General features: G+C 54.8%; 1 protein-coding gene across 18 annotated transcripts in view; it reads left to right on the forward strand.

The window, feature by feature from the left end:
• The window catches only part of GRK4 (G protein-coupled receptor kinase 4), a 53,909-nt gene extending 32,663 nt beyond the window's left edge, over positions 1-21,246 (forward strand). For 16 of the 18 annotated variants that reach the window (XM_005666504.4, XM_013978503.3, XM_084971289.1 and 13 more), the window contains 8 exons: positions 5,984-6,174; positions 10,905-10,942; positions 15,942-16,031; positions 16,754-16,962; positions 18,819-18,956; positions 19,721-19,858; positions 20,312-20,449; positions 21,037-21,246. In XM_005666504.4, coding sequence (XP_005666561.1) covers positions 5,984-6,174; positions 10,905-10,942; positions 15,942-16,031; positions 16,754-16,962; positions 18,819-18,956; positions 19,721-19,858; positions 20,312-20,449; positions 21,037-21,090 — 996 coding nt within the window. In that variant the 3' untranslated portion in view covers positions 21,091-21,246. Of the gene's footprint in view, positions 1-1,613; positions 2,311-5,828; positions 6,175-10,904; positions 10,943-15,941; positions 16,032-16,753; positions 16,963-18,818; positions 18,957-19,720; positions 19,859-20,311; positions 20,450-21,036 lie in introns of those variants that run through there. The other 2 variants (XM_084971300.1, XM_005666506.4) reach the window with 2 other exon arrangements.
• The last annotated feature ends 684 nt before the right edge of the window (positions 21,247-21,930 follow it).

Below are 21,930 nucleotides of genomic sequence, written 5' to 3' on the forward strand. Positions count from 1 at the left end.
CGGAACCTCTGTATGCCACAGCAGCAGCAGCCAAAAAAATAAATAAAATCAAGTGAAATAGTTCGTAGTGTCATTGATTTCCAAGTCCTTTGTTTCTTAGCGCTGAGCTCAGCTGCTTTGTGCTAGGGGACAAATATTCCAGAACAGGGGCCTTCAGAACCGTCGTCTCCACTTAACAGCACGAGTTGATGTGCATGGTGCGTCGGTCTCGCGTGCCGTCCGTGAAGGTCTTAATAAGATGGGCTCTTCTTGGAACTGTTGTGAACGTGTTTGCGTAACTGCCTCGGGACACCAGCAGCTACAGTCTGGCTTCATGAGAGGGACAGAAGTGGTTATGGCTTGTTCTGTATTCTTGGCCTCCCACAGGGAACCTAGAAGTGTTTCCTTTGCCCTTAATTCTGTGTTGTGCCTCTCTGCTCATGGTCGATCAGCAGGTGCAGGTCCTGACTCTGTTGAGCTCACCTCTTCCTCCTCCCACCCCCGCCCCGACCGCAGCGTGAGCGTGTGTGTAGGCCCTCTAGATGACCGGGTGATGAGTGGGCCACCTTATTAAATATGACACCAGTTGAGTATGAAGTAATTAGAAGATGAAAACATTTTTAGGAGCTCCCCCTATGACACAACAGGGTCAATGGTGTCTGCCGCCCCAGGATGCAGGTTCGATCCCCGGCTCAGGACAGTGAGTTAAAGGATCCGGTGTTGGAGTTCCCATCGTGGCTCAGTGGTTAACGAATCCGACTAGGAACCATGAGGTTTTGGGTTCAATCCCTGGCCTTGCTCAGTGGGTTAAGGATCCGGCGTTGCCGTGAGCTGTGGTGTAGGTTGCAGACACAGCTCGGATCTGCATTGCTGTGGCTCTGGCGTAGGCTGGGGGCTACAGCTCCGATTAGACCCCTGGCCTGGGATCCTCCATATGCCACAGGAGTGGCCCAAGAAATGGCAAAAAGATAAAAAAAAAAAAAAAAAAGATCCGGTATTGCCACAGCTGCAGGGTAGGTCATAACTGGCTCAGCTCTGATCCCCGGCTGGGGATCTCCACATACTGTGGGGCGCCCAAAAGGGAGGGGGAATAAAATAAAAATTTGGAGGAGGCAGGATGAAGGTGGAGGAGTAGACGGGGCGCTCACCTCTCCACAGACACAGGCAAACCCACCGACGCGGGGGGCGGTTTGCACAGGCACCTGCTGAGCGCTGGAAGGAGACCTCAGCCCTCCAAAGGGGAGGAAACCCTCCACATGACGGCTGCAACAAAAGAGCGCGGGCGATGAGGACGGGACCAGCATCCCGAGAGGGAGCTGAGCCGGGAAGGAGCCCCGGAGAAAAGCACGGCAGTTCCCCAAAACCCCCCCGGGCCGCGTGCACCACCGCCCGGACTCGGGAGCCCGAGATGCTCGGGCGGGGACTGGGCGCTGAGACTAAGGCCCCAGGGGTTGGTTCCGGGGAGAGGACTAGGGGTGGCCCTGTGGGCACAGCCTGAGGGGCGAGGGCGCCGTGTGGCACAGCTCAGAGCAGGAGAAGCAAGGCGCCACTGGGGCGGGGGGGCGGGGAACGAGAGGAGGAGGGTGGGACCCCGGGAGGAACAGCTTTCTCTGTGCAGGCTCCCGGGCCGTGCAGAATGCCGCAGCCACTCGGACTCCGGAGCTGGACTCGGCCCGCACCACCTGTGGCCCCAGCCAAGCTCAGGGGTCGCCACAGAGGAGGGCCCTGCAGCCAAGCACCACCCGTTGCCCTCGACCCCCCGGGAACACAAACGCCTCACCATCGCCACTGCCGAAGGCTCTGGGCACCGCCTCCACCTCCCTGAGGTCACTGCCACTACCCAGGGCGCTGCAACCAGGCCTGCATGCCCACCTGCCCGTGGGTCCTCTCCACTGCCAAGGGCCTGGCAACCAGGCACCGCCTCCAGGCCCTGCCCATCGCCTCCATCTCCCTGGAAGCCTGCACAGGCCGAACACGGGCACACTCCCTGTTGGGGGATGACAGCCTGCACACACTAAGGAAAGAGGCAGCAGGCATCCAAACCAAGAGCAGCCCTCATGCCAAAAAACCCAGTAGGAAGCCCTCACAAGCTTCCCAGGGACAGTCCCACGTTTAAATCCTCTCCAAGACCACAGCAGATAATTATTTTCTGTAACCTCACAGAATAGGAAAAGTATAAGCAAAAGGAAGAAGCTCAGGAACCATTCCCAGGTAAGTGAACAGGAGAATCCCCCTGAAGGATCAGCAGTGAAGCAGGACTTTGCAAACTAACAGACACGGAGTCTAAAAAGGAGGTAATGAAGCCCTGGAGGACGAGTTCCTGTTGGCTCAGTGGTAATGAACCTGACTGGTATCCATCAGGATGCAGGTTCGATCCCTGGCCTCCCTCAGTGGGTTAAGGAACGGGCATTGCTGTGGCTGCGGTGTAGGCTGGCAGCTGCAGCTCCAATCTGACCCCTAGCCTGGGAGCGTCCATGTGCCGCAGGTGCGGCCCTAAAAAGACAACAACAGAAATATACTGAAGGAATTAAGAACAGATGTGAACAGTGGTGCAGATTACTTTAGAAAGGAACCAGAAACTATGAGGAGGAGCCAACAAAATTGGAACGTTCACTTGCAGAGATGAAAGCTGAGTCAAAGGCATTGAACAGCAGAGTGACTAGTGCAGAGGAATGAATAAGTGACCTGGAAGACAGAGTAATGGAAAACACCCGTCAGGACAGCAGACAGAAAACCCGATGGACAAACATGAAAGCGGTATAAAGAGATCTGTGGGATAAGACAAAGCCTGCCAATCTATGCATAATAGGGATTCCAGGAGAAGCAAAAGAAAAGGAGATGGAAATACATGTGAGGAACTGATAAGCTTCCCAGATCTAAAGGCAACGGATAGCAAGATGTAAGAGGCACAGACGGCCCCAGACAGATTGAACCCAGACAGAACTAAGCCAAGACACGTTATAATGAAAATGGCAGAAGTTAGAAGATTCTAAAGGCAGCAAGAAAAAAAAAAGTTAATCACACGGGGTAATTTCTCAGCTGTTCCCTCTGCAGAAGCACTGCAGATCAGAAGAGCAGGGTAAGATGTATCCGTAGCTCTAAAAGGGCCAATTGCAGCCAGGGGACTCTGCCCAGCAAGATTACCATTCAGAATAGGAGAAATAATGTGTCCAACAAACAAAAAACTGAAAGAATAGAGCAATACCAGACCCATGTTAAAAGAAGTACTGAGAGGTCACCTCTAAACAGGAAAGAAATAAGAAGATACAGGATGGAGGAAATCACAGTTGGAAAGTAATCGCTTAAATAAGCCAACACACAGATCAAAAAGGGAAAAACCCTATTCGTGAAAGTGATGATAAACCCAAGGAACAGCAAAAGGGTAAACATGAAAATGTTAAAAAGGACATCAGAGTCTTAAGATGGGGGCGTTCCCGCTGTGGCTCAGTGGTAGTGAACCTGACCAGCAGCCATGAGGATGCAGGTTCAGTCCTGGCCTGGCCCAGTGGGTTGAGGATCCGGCGTTCCCCTGAGCTGTGGTGTACGTCACAGACATGACTCAGATCTGGTGCAGCCGTGAGCTGTGGTGTTGGCTGCAGAGGCGGCTCAGATCCCGCATGGCTGTGGCTCTGGCGAAGGCCGGTGGCGACAGCCCCAATTGAACCCCTAGCCTGGGAACCTCCGTGTGCCGCGGGAGCAGCCCTTAAAAAAGAAAAAAAATGTTCAACATCACTAATTATTAGAGAAATGCAAATCAAAACTATAATGAGGTACTACCTCACGCTGGTCAAAATGGCCATGATGAATGAGTCTAGAAATAGCACATGCTGGAGGGGGTGTGGAGAAGCGGGAAGCCTCCTGCACTGCTGGCGGGAATGGAAACTGGTGCAGCCACTGTGCAGAGCCGTATGGAGGCACCTCAGAAACTACGTATAGAACTACCACGTGACCCAGCAGTCCCACTCCTGAATGTGTATTTGTGGACAAAACCATAATCAAAACACATATGCACCCGTATGTTCGTGGCACTTAGGTATGTGCCAGACATGGAGACAACCTCAGTGTCTGTCGACAGAGAGACGGATTAAGAAGATGTGATGCACACACAGTGGAATCCGCTCAGCTATAAAAAGGACGAAATAATGCCATTTGCAGCAACATGCCCGCAAGTAGAGACTCTCGTACTCCGTGAAGTAGGTCGGAAAGAGAAAGACAAATACCATAGGAGAGCCCTTGTATGTGGAATCGACTCGCCACAAATGAACCTATCTATAGAACAGAAACAGACTCTCAGACGTGGAAAACAGACTCGTGGTTGCCGCAGGGGAGGGGAGGGAGGGGACGGACGGGGAGTTCGGGGTTGGTGGGTGCAAACTATTCCATCTGGATGGGGTGGCTCAGCGGGAGCGAATCTGACAGGAACCATGAGGGCCCTGCTGCGCAGCACAGGGAACTGCATCCAGTCCCTTGTGCTCGAACACGATGGAGGCTAGTGTGAGCAAGTGTGTGTGTGTGTATACATAGGTGCATATGACCGGGTGGGTCACTTTGCTGTACAACAGAAACTGGCAGAACATTGTAAATCAACTATACTTTTTAAAAAACGAAGGCAAAGAAAGAAAATTTTCATTGAAACCATTTACAGTAGCATCAGAAACCTCAAAATCTAGGCAGAAACCAGGGAGCCAGGGAGTTCCCTTGTGGTTCAGCGGGTTAGGGAGCATTGTTAATGCAGTGGCTTGGGTCACTGCTGTGGCCCGGGTTCAGTCCCTGGTCTGGGAACTTCCACATTCTGCAAGTGTGGCCAAAAAAAATCTAGGGAAAAATCGAATGAAATACGTAAGACTTCTGCACTGGAAACTACAAAATGCTACTACAAAAAATTAGTAAATGGTGGGTGCCATGTTCATGGGTTTCGAACTCTGTGCTGTGAAGGTGTAGGTTAGAGAAATTAAATGCAATCCCAAACAAAATCGAGAGAAGTGTGTGTGTGTGTGTGTGTGTGTGTGTGTAAATTGACGTACAGAGCAATAGAAAGTAGGCAAAAACTTGAACAGGCACTTCACAGAAGAGAGTCCAAATGGAAAATAAGTACATTAAAATGTTTGACATATTCCTATGTTTGCGTGTGCAGAGGAATTCAAATTAAAAACATCATAAGAGGCGTTCCCGCTGTGGTGCACGGAGTTAAGGACCTGGCGTTGTGTCTGCCACCATGCGGGTGTGAGCCCTGCCCAGTGCGGTGGGTGAAGGATCCAGAGTTGCGGCAGCCATGCCTCAGAGTCGATCCCTGTCCCAGGCGTTTCCACACGCTGCAGGCGCGGCTGGAAGAGGCAGAAGCCCCGCAGGAAGCCCACTGCGCCTCCACCAGTGCTGGAGGCGTGTGCAGCACAGGGCCTGCGCTGCTGGCGGTGTGTCTTGCGGGCTCCAGGTGGGCTTCTGCAAGGGCCGTAGCGCTTTGAACGACCTGGCTTTGACAGTCAAGATCCTCGGGGACTTGGTGAAGTGCTGCCGTCACCCCGTTAGACACGGGACGTCCTCTCCTTCCAGCGTCTGGTCCGGACCAGCCGTAAGGTCTTCGGCAGGCAGAGGCTCAGCTGATGCCCTGTGCCCTTTCCTGAGGCGTGTGGTACTGCTGTCCTCGGGACAAATCTAGCATGGATGTTTTTTGTTTTTGTTTTTGTTTTTGTTTTTGCATTTTTTGGCTGCACCTGTGGCATATGGAGCTTCCCAGGATGGAAGCTGCAGGCCTACACCACGGCCACAGCAACTGGGGATTTGAGCCGCGTCTGTGACCTACACCACAGCTCCCGGCAACACTGGATCCGTAACCCCCTGAGCAAGGCCAGGGATCGAACCCTCATCCTCATGGACACTAGTCGGGTTCCTTTTTGCTGAGCCACAATGGGAACTCCGGATCATGTGCATGTCGTTAGCAAATACAGTAAATGCCCCGTGAATGAGCAGGTTTTTGTATTCTGGCTTTGGACGCTGCTGTGTTTAGGTCAGCTTGTGCTACACCTACGAAACGCGAGCGGCCCTGTGCTTGGTGCTGACCATCATGAACGGAGGCGACTTGAAGTTTCACATCTACAACCTGGGCGAGCCCGGCTTCGAGGAGCGGAGGGCGGTTTTCTACGCCGCGGAGCTGTGCTGCGGCCTCGGGGACTTGCACAGGGAGAGGATCGTGTACAGGTGAGGGCGCAGCGTGCGGGGCGCCTCGGGGCTCCTGCTGGCGCTCAGGGCCTGGGCGGGAGGGCCGCCGGGAAGCCCTGGCAGCGATTCTCACGTGCTCGGAAACCAGAGGCGGGCCGTGGTTTTCCGCTTAACCCTCTCGTGTCTCTAGTAAGTCGTGTGTAACTTGTCACGTGGACCACATGTGCTCCTGCTACTCTCCGAAGCCTGAGAAGACCCCATTTCCAAGATTCGTAGACATTTTGCTAAGGATTGTGAAATATGTTCTAACAAAATAACATGTCTTTAATATTTTAATCCTTTTCCATCTTAGAATTCAGTGAAGACTATTAAACATCGTAGCTGGGATTAGTTGAGCGTGATCACGGTTTAGTTTTAGGGACAGTGGCCCCTCGCCCACCCTTGAGAGGCTGGAGTCTGGGCTCTGAGCTCTGCCCGCCAGCCCTTCCCGCCCCCACGTCTGTCACGGTCCCTGGCGGGCATGTCCGGCCTGGCGCTTCCCCTTGGTCCCCCGGGGTCTCTCTCTCCTCTGCCCTCTTCCTCCCCATCTAGTTCCAGTCCTCCCCGGATTTGGTCACCAGACGCCTCCTGAATATTTCTCAGCTGACTCTTTTCTAGGGTCAGTGGCTTAGATCTTGTCTTCCTTGGGACAGCTTGCAGGCGGAACCCTGAACTGTCTCCCTGCTGCCAGTCAGGCCCGAGTCCCCACCGCCAGGCTGATGACAACACTTTCTGTGGCGCGGGTCTGCCGTGGTCATGCCATCTTGTCATCGCTGGTCCGGGACCCTGGGGGCCAGGCAGGCCTTTCCTCCCCGCGGCCCCTCCCACCTCATTCTGAGAATCCCCTGCTCAGGGTTCAGAGTTAGTGCCATGTCCTTCCCCGAAGGCCCCTCCCTGACAGCACCCCCGCACCCGCTTGGCAACACCCGGGGGCTGGTCACCCTGGGTAAGCTTCTGAGACGTCTTCTGTCTTACTCAGTCCACTTCGGACCAGCTTCTCGCTTTTCCTGTCCACGTGGCCTGGAGCCTTGTAGGGACGGCTGGGTCAGGGGCTTTCTCCCCCCCCCCGCCCCCCGCTGCAGCGTGAGTTGTTGATGGAGGCTGGTGGCTCTCTGGCTGGGCAGGGGGAACGTGGGTCAGCCCACATGCAAGGGGAACCGGACCCAGGCTGTCTTGTCCCCACTGTGTCTACAACACCGGCCCCTAGGAGGTGCCCACTGAGTGTCTGTTGAATGAATGACCAGTGGCTTTCAGGCTCTAATGGTCTGTCCCTTCCCCCTTTTATTTCTTTATGTTTTGGCCACAGTGTGAGGCCAGGGTTGAATCTGTGTCCTGGCGCTGCAGAGACACCGCAGATCCCGTCGCACCACAGGAGGGCCTGCTTGCGGCCTCTGGGAAAGGTTTTTGTGTCCTCTTCCTTGTTTCCAGAGACAGCCGCTCGACGGCCTTTCTCAGACCAGGTGCTGGAACGGCGGTCCTCCTTTTTGCACAGAGACTGCAGTACAATCGGTTTACTCTCGGAGCTCCCTTCATGGCTCAGCAGTAACCACACCGACTAATGTCCATGAGCATTCGGGTCCAGTCCCTGGCCCCACTCAACGGGTTAAGGATCCGGCGTTGCGTGAGCTGTGGTGTAGGTTGCACACGCAGCTCGGAGCCCGTGTTGCTGTGGCTGTGGTGTGGGCCGGCAGCTGTAGGTCCGATTCGACCTGAACCTGGGAACTTCCACATGCCATCGGGGCGGCCCTGAAAAAAAGGAAAATAAATCAGTGCTTTACCGTTGCAACAGAGTCTGAAGGCAAGAGGAGAGCCTCAGGCTGAGCTTGCAGCTTCCTTGGGGCAGAGCGTGTTACACTCAGAGTGGAGAGACTCCTGCCTGCGGTGCTGCCTTGAGAGCGGAGTTGGAGGCGGGGGCAGGCGTGGGCTTTCAAGGGGCCTCCATGGAAGCACCAAGGCCAATGCCCCAGCACAGCCAAGGACTCCCCCCTGCCACCAAAGAGCCCCATACATTTCGTGAGCAGTTAAATGTTATGGGCGCCTAGAAGTCTCTCCAGCACGAGTGCTTCAAATTCGGCCCAGGCCTGGAGCTCCCGCTGTGGTACACTGGGTTAGGAATCCAACTGTAGTGGCTCCAGTCGCTGGGGAGACGCAGGTTCGACCTGGTGCAGGTGCAGTGGGTTAAAGGATCCAGCATTGCCCAGGCCTGGGAACTTCCTTTTGCCATGGGTATGGCCATAGAATAAAAACATTAGGCCCAGGCCTGGTGGGGGAGGCTTGCTGGAACTCAGGCTGCAGCCTGGGATGTGGCTGAGCAGACCCCAGCAGGGAGGAGGGTGGTGCTTCCTGGGGAGACGAGAGCTGTGTTTGCATCCTGGAGAAAGTGAGCAGAGCATTTGTAGAGAGTGGGAAGGAAGGGGCAAGCCTGCCCTGGCTTTCTGTCGCCTGCCAGGCCCTCGGCTGTGCCTGCATCTGTTATTTGTTTGGAGAGAAGCTTAAGAAGTTAGTCAAAGCCATAGCGTCCTAGAGGGCTTTTATTCCAGACGTAATTTTTCTGGAGTGTTTCATTTCTGTTTGCTCTTCTCCTCTGTGGTTCACTCAGCGAGACGGCGACCAGCCACCAAGGAGGGCTCCCAGCCGGGCTGGTGGGCAGCTCCCTGGGCATGGCAGGGCTTGCTGTCTGTTATTTTGATAGTGTGAGTTCTTCTAAATTGTAAGGCATTTGCATAGCAATGTATGCTAAATATACAGGTGGATAGGACAAAAAGACTGAAAATTTTAGAGTTGGCTTCTGAAAATGTTTTCCATTTTGCCACCGTGGAAAAACCGCTTGCCACCAGTATAGAGGTTCCTCAAAAAATTAAAAATTCGGAGTTCCCTTCGTGGCTCAGTGGTAATGAACCCGACTAGGATCCATGAGGATGCCTTGCTCAGTGGGCATCGTCAGTGGGTTAAGGATCTGGCGTTGCCGTGAGCTGTGATGTTGGGCAGACGTATGGCCCAGATCTGGCGTGGCTGTGGCTGTGGGGTAGGCTGGCAGCTGTAGCTCCGATTTGACCCCTAGCCTGGGACCCTCCATATGCCGCAGGTGCGGCCCTAAAAAGCAAAAAAATAAAAATAAAAATAGAACCACCATATGATCCACCAGTCCCCCTCTGGGTGTACATCTAAAGGAACCAGAGATATCAAAAAAAAAAAAAAAAAAAAAAGTCAGACACATAGAAATAGGGTTGAAAGGTGGTTGCCAGGGGCTGGAGTCTCCACAGGGGGCAGGGTGCCTTCTGCGCCCTGAGCTCTCTCCCGTTGGTCTGTGCCCCTCCCAGCTCCAAGGGGTCTTGATTACTGTACATCGGGAATAAGTTTGGAAGTGGGGAAGTATGAAGCCTCTGACTTTGTTCTTTATTTTCAAGATATTTTGGCTATTCTGGGTCCTTTGAATTTCCATGTAAATGTTAGGATCAGCTTGACTGTTTCTGAAAAAGTGTGTGTATTGCCTGCTAAAGAGTAAATTGGATCATTAGGTCAATTTGGGGATGAGGGACATGTCGACTGCCCTGCCGCGCACCTTCTAAGCTCTGAGCACAGGCTGTCTCTGCTTTAGATGTGCCTTAACTTCTCCCAGCAGCGTCGGGTACTTTCCAGTGTGTAAGTCTTGTACTTTTTGGGTTAAGTTTATTCTTTTTTTTTTTTTTTTTCTTTTTGCCATTTCTTGGGCTGCTCCCTCGGCATATGGAGGTTCCCAGGCTAGGGGTCTAATCGGAGCTGTAGCCACCGGCCTACGCCAGAGCCACAGCAACGTGGGATCCGAGCCGCATCTGCAGTCTACACCACAGCTCACGGCAACGCCGGATCGTTAACCCCCTGAGCAAGGCCAGGGACCGAACCTGAAACCTTATGGTTCCCAGTGTCAGATTCGTTAACCACTGCGCCACGACGGGAACTCCATGGGTTAAGTTTATTCTTAAGTGTTTGATTCTTTTTGTTGTTGTTTCAAATGCAGTTGTTTTCTTAGTCTCATTGTGGATTATTTTTTGCTAGGATATAGAAATTCCATTGATTTCTGTTTAATGAATTTGTGTCCTTGCCTAACTCTTATTAGTTTTAGAAGTTTTGGGGTTTTTTTGGTTTTTGTTTTTTGCTTTTTAGGGCCCGACCTGCAGCATATGGAGGTTCTCAGACTAAGGGTCCAATCGGAGCTGTAGCCAGGGATGGAACCCGCGTCTGGGTGGATGCTAGTCGGGTTCGTTACTGCTGAGCCACGACGGGAACTCCAGCCTTAGAAGTTTTAATGTGAATCCCTTAGGGTTTTCTGCAGGGAGAGTCGTGTCATCTGTGAAGAAAGCCAGGGGAACCGAGTTCGTTGTTCTTCCCCAGCTGGAATCTGCTGCTTCTGTTGGCGCTTCACGTGGGGGGAGATTTTGGGTGGGGGTACAGGAGCGTGAATCAGTGCCCCCTCTTCTTTCTCCTGAAACAGACGGGAAGGTCGGTGGCTGCAGAGCAGCCTGATAAATGCTCTTGGTATTTGTGGGTGGTGGCCTGCAGCCTGCTGTCGCGGAGGCCGCTCGCCCGCCAGCGGCTCAGAGGCAGAGCCTGGCGTCTGCGGGCTGCAGGGTCCACCCTGACCTGACGTTTATCCCCGGAGCCTGGAGGTGTCTTTGGGTCCCCCTGCTGGGAGCTCACGAACCCCAGTGCCGAGTAACTGACCTTTTTCTGCTGTCGTCCTTCTTTTGCAGGGACCTGAAGCCCGAGAACATTCTCCTCGATGACCGCGGTGAGTGGGGAGCGTCTCCTGTCGCGAGCGCAGGCTTTGCCAGGAGGGACAGGGCAGAAAGTTCATGTGGGCTCAGCCAGTTAGTGCAGAATGGAAACAACAGCAAGAGACACGCCCTGGCGTGTGTTCTTGTGAAAATAAAACAGCGGCATCTCCGTCCCTCCTCTGCGCACGGGAAGAAGAGAGGCCGTGATGTGCCGTAGCTGAGTCCTAGGAGCGCGTTAAAGCAAAAGCAAGCGCACTGCCCCCCCCCACCCCCGCACTTCTTGCTCTGCACCCACATTTTGCTTTATTCTCTCTTGGAGGTTGGCTGCCCTTGGTGGTGTCCCTTTGGCACACCTTGGAGCCCAGGCGGCCTTGTCCCTGGCAACGGGAGTGCCCTGTGGTCCTGGGCAGGGAGCGACCCCATTCTCGGGGTAACAAACGCCTGTCTGGAAGTTCCCGTTGTGGCTCAGCGGAAATGAACCTGACTCGCGTCCGTGAAGACGGAGGTTTGATCCTTGGCCTTGCTCAGCAAGTTAAGGATCAGCATTGCCATGAGCTGTGGTATAGGTTGCAGATGAGGCTCGGATCCCGTGTTGATGTGGCTGTGGTGTAGACCGGCCGCTACAGCTCTGATTTGACCCCTAGCCTGGGAATCTCCATATGCCTTGGGTGAGGCCCTCAACATAAAGACCAAAAAAATCCTTTTTTGTTTTTTTTTCTTTTTTTTAATGACTGCTGTGGTGCATGAAAGTTCCCGGGTCAGGGATCCAACCTGAGATGCAGCGGTGACCTATGCCAGGCTGCAACACCTGATCCTCTAACCCACTGCACTGGACCAGGGATCAAACCTAAGCCTCTGCAGTGACCTGAGCCGCTGCAGTCGGATTCTTAACCCACTGCGCCACAGCAGGAACTCCTAGCCGTCCCTTTGTGAAAAGAGGACTCAAGGGAAGTCAGTGCAGGTCTCCCGGACCTCCCTCTGCAGGACTTTCCCCACCGACGGGCTGGCCGGCGTCTTCCTGGCAGCCGCCTGCTCCTCCTGGGCCCCCCCACCCCGTGCCGGGCCCCCCCCCACCCCGTGCCGGGCCCCCCCCCACCCCGTGCCCGGGCCCCCCCCCACCCCGTGCCGGGCCCCCCCCCACCCCGTGCCGGGCCCCCCCCCACCCCCTGCCGGGCCCTGAAGATGGCTCGCGGGGAGCATGCGCGGGAGGAGGCGGCCCCGGCTCCCGGTCTCTCTGCTCTCGCATCATGCTCCTCCGCCGCCGTGGCCTCCGTGTCCAACCGTGTGTTGTGACCGTGTTTTGAACTATTTTCAGCGGAAGAGCGGGTTCTGTTTCTCCCCCTTGGTTGGAAGAAGAGATTCCACTTATTCTTAATTTTAGTACCTTCCGGTTTAGGAATTATTTTCCTGCTATATTTAGTGCTTTTTGTGTTCTGCTTAAGGAACTCTGGCCTATACTACAAAATATTCATTCTATGTTTTATTCTAAAAACATTACTGGGTTTTTTGGGGTTTTGTTTTTTTGGTTTTTTTTGTTTGTTTTTTTGACCAGGCCCACTGCCTGCAGAAGTTCCCAGGCCAGGGATAGAACTCGAGCCACAGAAGCCACCTGAGCCACCACAGCAGTGACAACACCAGGGCCTTAACCACTAGGTCATCAGGGAGCTCCCCTTCGTGTTTTCATATTGACTGTCCAGTGACGTCCTTGTTACTTTTGGGTGATTTCTTGTTGGGTCTTTTTTTAACTTCATCGGTTCCTCCTCCCTTCCTTTGCCTGCTGGCGAAGCAGGTGTTGTGTGTCGAGCTGTGTCCTTCCGAAATTCGTGTGGTGCAGACCTGACCCCCAGCCCCTCAGGATGGCGCACGTGTTTAAGGGTCTGATACATGTTAGACGAGGGCTTGACAGTGGGCTGCAAGCCCGTTTGGCAGGTGCCCTGACAGGAACAGGAGATGAGGACGCCGACACGCAGAGCGAAAACAGGCCTGAAAACCCACGGAGAGGGTGCCCATCTGCGGGCAAGGAGAGAGGCCAGCCCTGCCCGCGCCCTCGCCCACACCCTGATCTCGGATGTCCAGCCTCCGAGGAAATAAATGTCCGTTGTTTAAGGCCCCTGGCATGTGCTTTTGGCAGCCCCGACGGTCTAGCGCACAGACATTTGTTCTGGGTTTGGCTGGACTTAGCGTCTTCGCAGCCCCGGGTTTTCCTGTAAGCCAGTCATCAGGTGGAGGCTGGGGTGGTCCAGGTGTGCTTGTGGGTGAGCAGCCTTGGGGTGTCCTCCTGTACTGTCGCATCAGGAGGCGTGGGGTGGCCGAGTGTGTTCAGGCTGGGCCGTGGTTTTGAGTGTTCCGACCAGGCTTCGCGTCCGCACCCCCGCCTCTCACTGCATGATCGGGGTGTCGAGACTTCCTTTCCGGGGGTTATAAAATGAGGATATTCTCCTGCTGTCATTCCTTTTGGACTTTTTCGTTGGAGTTCATTCGTAAAAAGGAACTTTGCTCCATCCGCATTTGCTCACCGGCTTGTTCAGGGGAAGCAGGTGAGACACTGGAAGGCGTGCACTCCTGTCAGAGGCCTGAGTTAGTTCCCCATCGCTCTCTGAGGTGGCGGGGAGGTTTCCCGTCTCTGTTGTGGTATCACCATGAACTTGAGGATGGAAGCACTGAGATGTTTCAGGCCTTTGGGGTCGTTATTCTTTTTCATGTTCACACTGTCCCACCTCTGGCCAGCGGGCGTGATGGGGGGTTCCGGGATTACCTCGTCCTGGGCCGACCGAGGCCTGGGATCACCCACTGCTCCCGAGGCCTGGGTCCTGTGTGGGAAGTGGCGTTGGGAGGCCACGGTGTGGGTGCTGAGGGCGCGTGGTGGCCCTGTTTCCGTTCTTCCTGGACCTGTTCAGCAGACAGAGGAAAAGTCTCTTGTTCCTTTTTGTAATGTTTTTCTTGTTCTGTCAGAATCTTGAGGTCTGTTGTCAGTTTTTCACCAATTTCCTGCGCAGAGTCCCACGTGTAGTTGCATTTTCAGTGTATTTGTGGGAGTAGATGAGCCTCACTCAGGATCCTGCTGTCTGCCATCCTGTCATCGTCTGTTGCTGCTTTTTAAAGAAAATACTCATCATGGATTCATAGCGATATTTCCATTTCCCATTAACTTTTCTTTTTCTCCTAATGACAGTAACATAATGACGCTATGTTTTTTTCACGTTGCTCTTTTTGTTTTGTTTTGTTTTACAGGCCTTCACCCACAGCATGTGGAAGTTCCCAGGCTGGGGGTTGAATTGGAGCTGTAGCTGCCGGTCTATACCACAGCCATAGCACCGCCGGATGTGAGCCACGTCTGCGACCTACATCGGAGCTCATGGCAATGCCAGATCCTTAACCCACTGAGCAAGTCCAGGAATGGAACCTGCGTCCTCAGGGATGCTAGTCAGGTTCCCAACTGCTGAGCCACGAGGGGAATGCTTTTTTTCAGCAGCGCTCCCTCTCAGCACGAGGTGGAGCTCTTCCGGGGTTTTGTGTCTGGCTGCCTGCGGGAGACCCACCTAGATCTGCCTGCTCCCCACCGAGGGGTGGTTGGCTGTCCCCAGGCCTTTGCTGAAGCACACAGCCCTGTGCACGTGTCACCTCCTCTGTCTTGTTGTTTTCCTTGGGATGGATTCCAAGGCTCGATACACGCGCACTCTTGCCAGATGTCTCCAGTTCCTTGCCAAGGTGCCACACCTGCGTGCGCCCCTGCTCGCAAGCTTTGAGTCTTCGTCAGTTTGTCAGTACTTTTACTTTTCACCTCAAAGTCTTAAAAAAAAAAAATCACTTTTTTATATTAAAAAAAAATACTAGGAGTTCCCGTCGTGGCGCAGTGGTTAGGGAATCCGACTAGGAACCATGAGGTTGCGGGTTCGGTCCCTGCCCTTGCTTAGTGGGTCAACGATCCGGCATTGCCATGAGCTGTGGTGTAGGTTGCAGACGCGGCTCGGATCCCGCGTTGCTGTGGCTCTGTTGTAGGCCGGTGGCTACAGCTCCGATTCGACCCCTAGCCTGGGAACCTCCATATGCCGTGGGAGCGGCCCAAAGAAATAGCAAAAAGACAAAAAAAAAAAAAAAAATACTAAGGATGCATAAAATCTCACCACATGCACCTACTTAGACATAAGTACATAAAAGCTGCATAACTGGAGTTCCCTAGTGGCCTAGCAGTTAAAGCTCTGCATTGTCATTGCAGCTGCTCAGGTCACTTCTTTGGCGAGGGTTCTGTCCCTGGCGCAGAAACTTCTGCATGCTGCAAATGTGACCAAAAAAAAGAAAAAAAGAAAAACAAAAACAAAAAAACCCTCTCTGTGCCTTGGAGGGTGTGGTAGAGGTTTTGAATGTTCCTCAAATATTTATTGGTTATTCATTCATTTCCTCCTGGGACACAATGGGGCGTAAGTGGGACACTGTCTTTCTTTGAACAGGTTGCTTCATCTTTCCAGACACGCAAAAGAATGTTTTCTATGATTTGTTATTTTCACAAGGAATTTACTATTAAACTTCCTCCATAAAAGTATTCACACATAGCACAGTTGTTTAATCCAAGTTCCTTCATTTTATTTCTGATTTTCCTGATTCCATTACCATTTGTTCATCCGAGAAAAACTCCATATAACTGATTAGTTGTTGTCCCCGTATGTAAGCCTACCGGTGGTGGGGCAGGAAGGGCTTGTTGTGAAGTTGATTTGTATTCCATTATAGTTTTCTCTATGTGTCTGGTGGTTATAGGGAAGCCAAATAATAAACGTAATGCTCTGTCTTATCCAGTGTTTGTGGGGTTAAAAGCCTCCTGATCAGTAGCGGGGCTGGTGGTAGAACTGAGTGCACTGTGTGGGGTTTTACTAAATGTGTAAAAGTCACATGTAACTTTAGATTTAAATGTTTCTAAGTAGGAATTGCTGTCATTTCCACCCAGAGTTTTTTCCCATTTTTTTGTCGTTAAAGTGGCGGGCCCCCCCGTGACTGTGTAATGTGTTTGACCGCCTGCAGGCCACATCCGGATTTCAGATCTTGGCTTAGCCGTGCAGATCCCGGAAGACAAGACGGTTCACGGAAGAGTCGGAACCTTGGGGTACATGGGTAGGTAGAAGGCCTCTCCAGCGAGCCTCCACCCCGGCCTCAGGCCACAGAGAAACAACGGGTGAAGGTACCTGGAGGCCAGTCCCGACCCGCTGCCGGGAAGCACAGGCCTTGGAGGTCGTGCCCCGGGCTGCCCGTCTTGCCGGCACACTGGTCTCTCACCCCTTGTGCAACCATCCAAGATGCTCTCAAGCCTTGCTGAAGGGGTCGAGGCCTGCAGTCAGCTCCAGAGGGAGGACCTCGCGGCTCTGGGCCAGCCCCACCAGAGAGAGCCCGAGGGCCTGTGCTGAGCCCTGCACGCACACCCCGCGGCCACTTTGCTGCTGTCCCCGCCACTGGGGGTCGTGGCTCTGCCGGGAATAGGTGGCCAGTGTCCCTGGACGGTTCTCAGGCTTTCGGTCTACTCAGAGGTGACTCAGAAACAACACTGTCATCACCTCAGAAAAGAGCCCCGCGCCCGTCAGCGGTCACCCAACTCGTCCCCCCACCCGCAGCCCCGAGTCTGCCCTCTGCCTCCGTGGACCTGTCCATTCTGACTTTTCCATGTCAACGGAGTCACACACTGTTTGGCCTTTTGTGTCTGCCTTCTTTCGCTTTAGATCTGTCCAGGGTTCAGCCGTGTCGTAGCAAATATCAAATGTGAGGTGTTATTTGGAAGTAAGTCTAAGGAAATTTAAAACCAAAATTTAACTTAATTTAAATTTCCTGTCTTTGTCCTGTAGCTCCAGAAGTTCTCAATAATGAAAACTATACCTTCAGCCCGGATTGGTGGGGACTTGGCTGCCTCATCTATGAGATGATCCAGGGACATTCTCCCTTCAAAAAGTTCAAGGAGAAGGTGAGACGGGACGAAGTGGAGCGGAGAGTGAGGAAGGAGGCGGAGAAGTACTCGGAGAAGTTCTCGCAGGAGGCCAAGGCCATCTGCAGCCTGGTGGGTCGCGGCTGGCGGCGGGGCGGGGGCGAGGCTGGCGGCGGGGCGGGGCTTGGCGGGGGCGGGGCCTCTGCTGGGGGCGGGGCGGGCGGGCAGGGGCGGGGGCTCAGTTTCTAGCTGCCCGCTTCTGACCCGCCACCGAGAGGGCCTCTCCCAACACGAAGGCCAGCGCGTCCCCTCGGGTTTCGGACGTCGCCGCGTGCTCTCTCCAGAGGCGCCGCTGCCAGGGGAGGGGGCTGGGTCCTTGTTCGGAGCTGGCCGACTCCACGGGAAACTCAGCGGGAGACGACCTGCATGCAGCCCCCCTTTGCAGCAGAGAGGCTTTCCTCTCTGCCCTGTGATCCCTGCCTCCTGGTCACTGCTGCTCTTAAGCCAGTACAGGGTTTTCTGAGCACGTTTTCAGACTCGTTGGCGTTCAGCAAGGATTTATTGAGCTTCCCCACGGGACGGGCTCTGTCCTAAGCCCCTTGGGCAGCTGCGAGGCAGAGGACAACGACCCCGCCCCTTCTACCGCCAACCCCAGTGCTCTCAGAGTTGACAGGAAGCAAAACAGTCGAGGGGGTGGGAGACGGCTCCGCAGGGCGCAGGGCGGGGAGGCGGGTCCGGGTGGGACAGACGTGCAGGAGAGGGCCAGGGCTTTGCAGCGAGTCAGGTGGGACCCTCAGGCCTGGTGTGGCAGAGCAGGTAAGAAGAAGCCGGAGTCCCCTCCGGGCGGGAGGCGGCGCCTGCTGGGTTGCTTCGTGGTGGGTAATTGTGGAGGAAGACCCCATTTGAATTTTTGGCAGCTCAGTTTTACCGCGCTCTGCAGATGGTGTGTTTTTTACAACTTAAAGGTTTGTGACACCTTGTGTCAGGCAAATCTGTTGTCGCTTTTTTTTTCCCCAGCAGCGTTATTTTAAAGTGAAGTGTGCACATTTTTAGACCTAATGCTGTGGCACACTTAATAGACTGTGCTATAGTGTAAACATGACATATACGTCCGGACCAAAACGTCGGAAACTTGCTTCACTGCAGGGCTCGCTCGGCTGCTGCGGGGTCTGGGGCCGCCCATGTGAACACATAAGGAAGGAATACTTTTGAAAGAAATGCTTCCTGTTAATTTAAAGAATATTCAATTTTTAGAACTAGGTTTGCTAAATTTTTGTCTCATCTGAGGTCCTTAGTGATCTTTTAAATTAATAGGTGGTTTCTAATTAGCAGTGTAACCTGCCTTGAGAGCAGTGTCTCTGAAGTCCCAAACTGTTTCTTTAAAAAATTCCCCTGATTTTTACATCATCAAACTTTTCTTAAGGGTTTACTTAGCCAACTCCTTATTTATTGATAGCTCAAAGGCAAAATTTTAGTTTTCAAACTCCTTTTTGAAGCATAACATATTCTGAGTCTGTAAAATCTGAAGTAATGAAGTTTGGTCGATGCATTGACATTCAAGTGACTTTGCTGGTGTCGATGGAACTGCTCTTTGCGCGCACACACACACACACACACACACACACACACACCCCGTTCTGTGACTATGGTTATGGAAGTTTTTTATTTTATTTTATTTTTTTGGTCTTTTTGACTTTTTAGGGCCTAACCTGTGGCATACAGAGGTTCCCAGGCTAGGGGTCCAATCAGCTGTAGCCGCTGGCCTACGCCACAGCCATAGCAATATGGGATCCAAGCCGCATCTATAACCCCACACCATAGCTCATGGCAATGCAGGATCCTTAACCCACTGAGTGAGCCCGGAGATCGAACCTGTGTCCTCATGGATGCTAGTCGGGTTCGCGAACCACTGAGCCATGACGGGAATTCCTGGTTATGGAGATTTTTATCCTTGGAGCTCAAATCGACTTATATCTGGTCTTCCACAGTTACTCACCAAGGACCCCAAGCAGCGTCTGGGCTGCAAGGGAGAAGGTGTGGCTGAAGTCAAGCGTCACCCCGTGTTCAAGGACATCAACTTCAGGAGGCTGGAGGCCACCATGTTAGAGCCCCCTTTCTGCCCTGATGTAAGTCTGTCGCCAAGGAGCAGCCGGGCACCCATGCCAGCACATCCCCGAAACAGTTTTTCAGGCAGACGCAGGACCACGTGGTCCTGGTTCCCAGCACGCCCCCCCATCTTCCCACACTACCTCTTGCGGCCCGGCCGTCCCTTGGCTTCCATTTCACTTTCTGTGGTGACAGGCAGCCGATGACAGCTGCTCTCTGACCCGTGGCCTGGGGACTGACAGTGTTGTGCACTAGCTCTGGCACTCGGAGCATGTACAGTCCCGCCCCAGAGGTGGCCCAGATTGGACACACCCACCTGCTGGCCCGACTCCTGGCCCCTGAGCGGGGCAGTACCAGCCGGGGCTGCAGGCACAGGCTTTGTCCAGCGCAGGGGCGGCAGGTTGGCCACCAGAGGAGCGCAGATGCGGGGGAGCAGGGGGCAGGTGCTGCGGGGAAGGGCCGAGGGTTGGAGGCAGGGTGGTGGTCCGCAGCCCATGGCCCCACCTTCTCTGCGCCGTTTCCAGAGAGCACCCAGCCGCCGCTCTACCCCCGCCTCTGCCGTGGCCATTGCCCTGCAGGGAGAAGGAGGCTGGGGGTCCCAGGAGGCTTGTGGGCAGGAGGGGGTGCGCTGGAGCAGACGGGCAGGGCCTGCTGCTCTGAGGGTCCCTGAGCAGCCGTTAGAAGCGTCTGGCCAAGAGGGGGGCCGTGGAGGTGCTCGGGCATCAGCTGCTGCTTCAGGACGTGCAGGGCCTCCTCTCAGCTGGCTCTCTGTTCCTGGTGACAGCCGCAGGCCGTTTATTGTAAGAACGTCTTTGACATTGAGCAGTTCTCCTCGGTGAAAGGCGTCTACCTGGACAGCACGGACGCCGCCTTCTACCGAGAGTTTGTCACGGGCTGTGTCTCCATCCCCTGGCAGAATGAGGTACTGCCCTTGGCAGGTAACACAGCAGGGCAGCTGGTTAGGACCAAAGGACACCTTGTGTGTAGAACGGACAGTTTCCGCTTTAAAACATCTTCCGAGCCGTTTTACACACATCTGTGTGTGTGTGTGCATGCACGTGTGTGTGTGTGCATGTGTGTGGCATGTGCCATGCAGGCCCATGGTTGGAGGTAGGATTGCGTGGCAGTGGCCCCTGGTCCCATCTCAGGAGGTGGGAGGAGGTGGCCCTCTGGGCCCTGACGCATGCCTGCTGCCGGAGTCCTGCCCCTGAGCAGGGCCGGCTGGCGCCAGGGCTCCCCTGGGAGTTACCTGCTATGGGGCTTAGGCGTGGAGGCCAAGTGACTTACCCCCAGCAGAGGCGAGGAAGCAGGAGACGAGGGTGGGCACTGGGGTGGCCTCTCTGCCACTTGTGTGTCCACTTGTGTGTGGCTTCAGATGATCGAGTCAGAATGTTTCAAGGACATCAACGAAAGTGAGATCGAGGAGGCAGAGGCGGAAGACCCGGAAGAGGACGCTCACCTGCCAGTCCCCAGACGAAGGAGAAGCCTGTTCCACCGGCTCCTCACTCGGGGGGTAAGGGCAGAGATCGCCTTGTCATCCTTGCTGCCTCTGTGTTTCGGGGCCGCACCCTCTGCACGTGGAGGTTCCCAGGCTAGGGAACCACAGCCACAGCAGCCTGGGATCCGAGCCACATCCGTGACCTACACCACCGCTCAAGGCAACACTGGATTCTTAACCCACGAGCCCAGGGATGGAACCTGTATCTTCTCGGATAGTAGCCTACTAGCCGGATTCGTTTCCCCTGAGCCACGATGGCAACTCCTGTCCGCTAAATTCTCATCCCTCTTTTTCAGTATAATCCCAAGCCTTAGGTGGTGGCAGCTCTCAGAGTGTGTGACCACATGTCCTCTGAGAGCTGGCCGTGGTCCCCAGCCCACCCCACCGCGTGCACAGGCGCCCTCCCGCAGGGAGCCCAGAGTCGGGCTGGAGCATGGGGACACAGCACCCCTGGGCTGTACCTGTGCTCCTGTGAAGCGCACAGAGGAACCATTTAAGGGTTTTGCCTGCCTTCAAGGGGGCACCCCAGCCCCTGCGTGCACTTGGGCAGACAAGCACCTGGCGTCCGAAAGGCTACTGACCGCCTCTCGCTTGTGTTGCAGGGCTGCATCAGCACGGGCCCCAGCGACAATGAAGAGCAGCTCTCCAGACTGTGACCCCTGGCCAGGCAGCACCAGGGAGCACGTGTGCCAGGGAGCGTGCACCCCAAGGGCGCCGTGCACCTCTCGGGAGCCCTGCGCCTCCAGAGAACACGTGCTCGGGGCCTCACCCTGCCTGTGAATTGCAATAAACACCTATGACACCTCGCGTAACACGTGCCTTATGAATGTGTAGATTTTTCTCCATTCGTACCTAAATTGTCTTTGCACTAAAGCTGGCTTGAAGAGGAGGCCGCTCGGGGCTTGTGACTCCCAGAAACCTTTGTGTGGACGCCAGGTGGGAAGCCGGAGCCCTCCGTGAGCCGCGGAGAGGGCAGGAGAGTGGGCCTGGGCAGCGGCCAGCAGTGTCTGCACCCAGGGCCCTGCTTCTGGCCTGGGAGGCCTCCTCCTGTGCTCCTCTGCTCCTGGGGTGGGGCGCAGCTGGGCGTCCCTTAGACCCCCGTGGGTTAGAGGGTCGGACCTGTTTACATCGGCTTGACGGCTCCCAGGCCTCTGACTACGATTCTGCCTGCCTACTGGGCGACCGTCCGTCCCAAGAGACCCGAGGTCAGCGGGGGCTCACCCAGACTCAGTGTGCGGACAGCGGCCTGTGAGTGGGACTCTGCGCGCCCAGGGCGGGGGCGGACGCTGGGCGGGGCCCGGGGCGGGGCGGACGCCGGGAGGGGCGGGCACCGCCTCGTGAGAGGCGTGGCCTTCAAGCTGCGGCGCCCTGCCCGAGTGAGAACCGGTTGAGAGAGGAGCAGGGTGTTCCCCCGCCACCCCTTGCCGCGACCTGTGACCCTGCCTCCGCTGGCTGGCTGGCTGGGGAATCTCTTGCCACCTACGCGGTGGGAACCT

Source organism: Sus scrofa, chromosome 8 (assembly GCF_054392235.1).
Source record: "Sus scrofa isolate SSC_HxYL_T2T_F1_AM1 chromosome 8, Sscrofa_HxYL_maternal_Yorkshire_Landrace_v2.0, whole genome shotgun sequence".
In the NCBI taxonomy this organism is placed as follows: Eukaryota; Metazoa; Chordata; class Mammalia; order Artiodactyla; family Suidae; genus Sus; species Sus scrofa.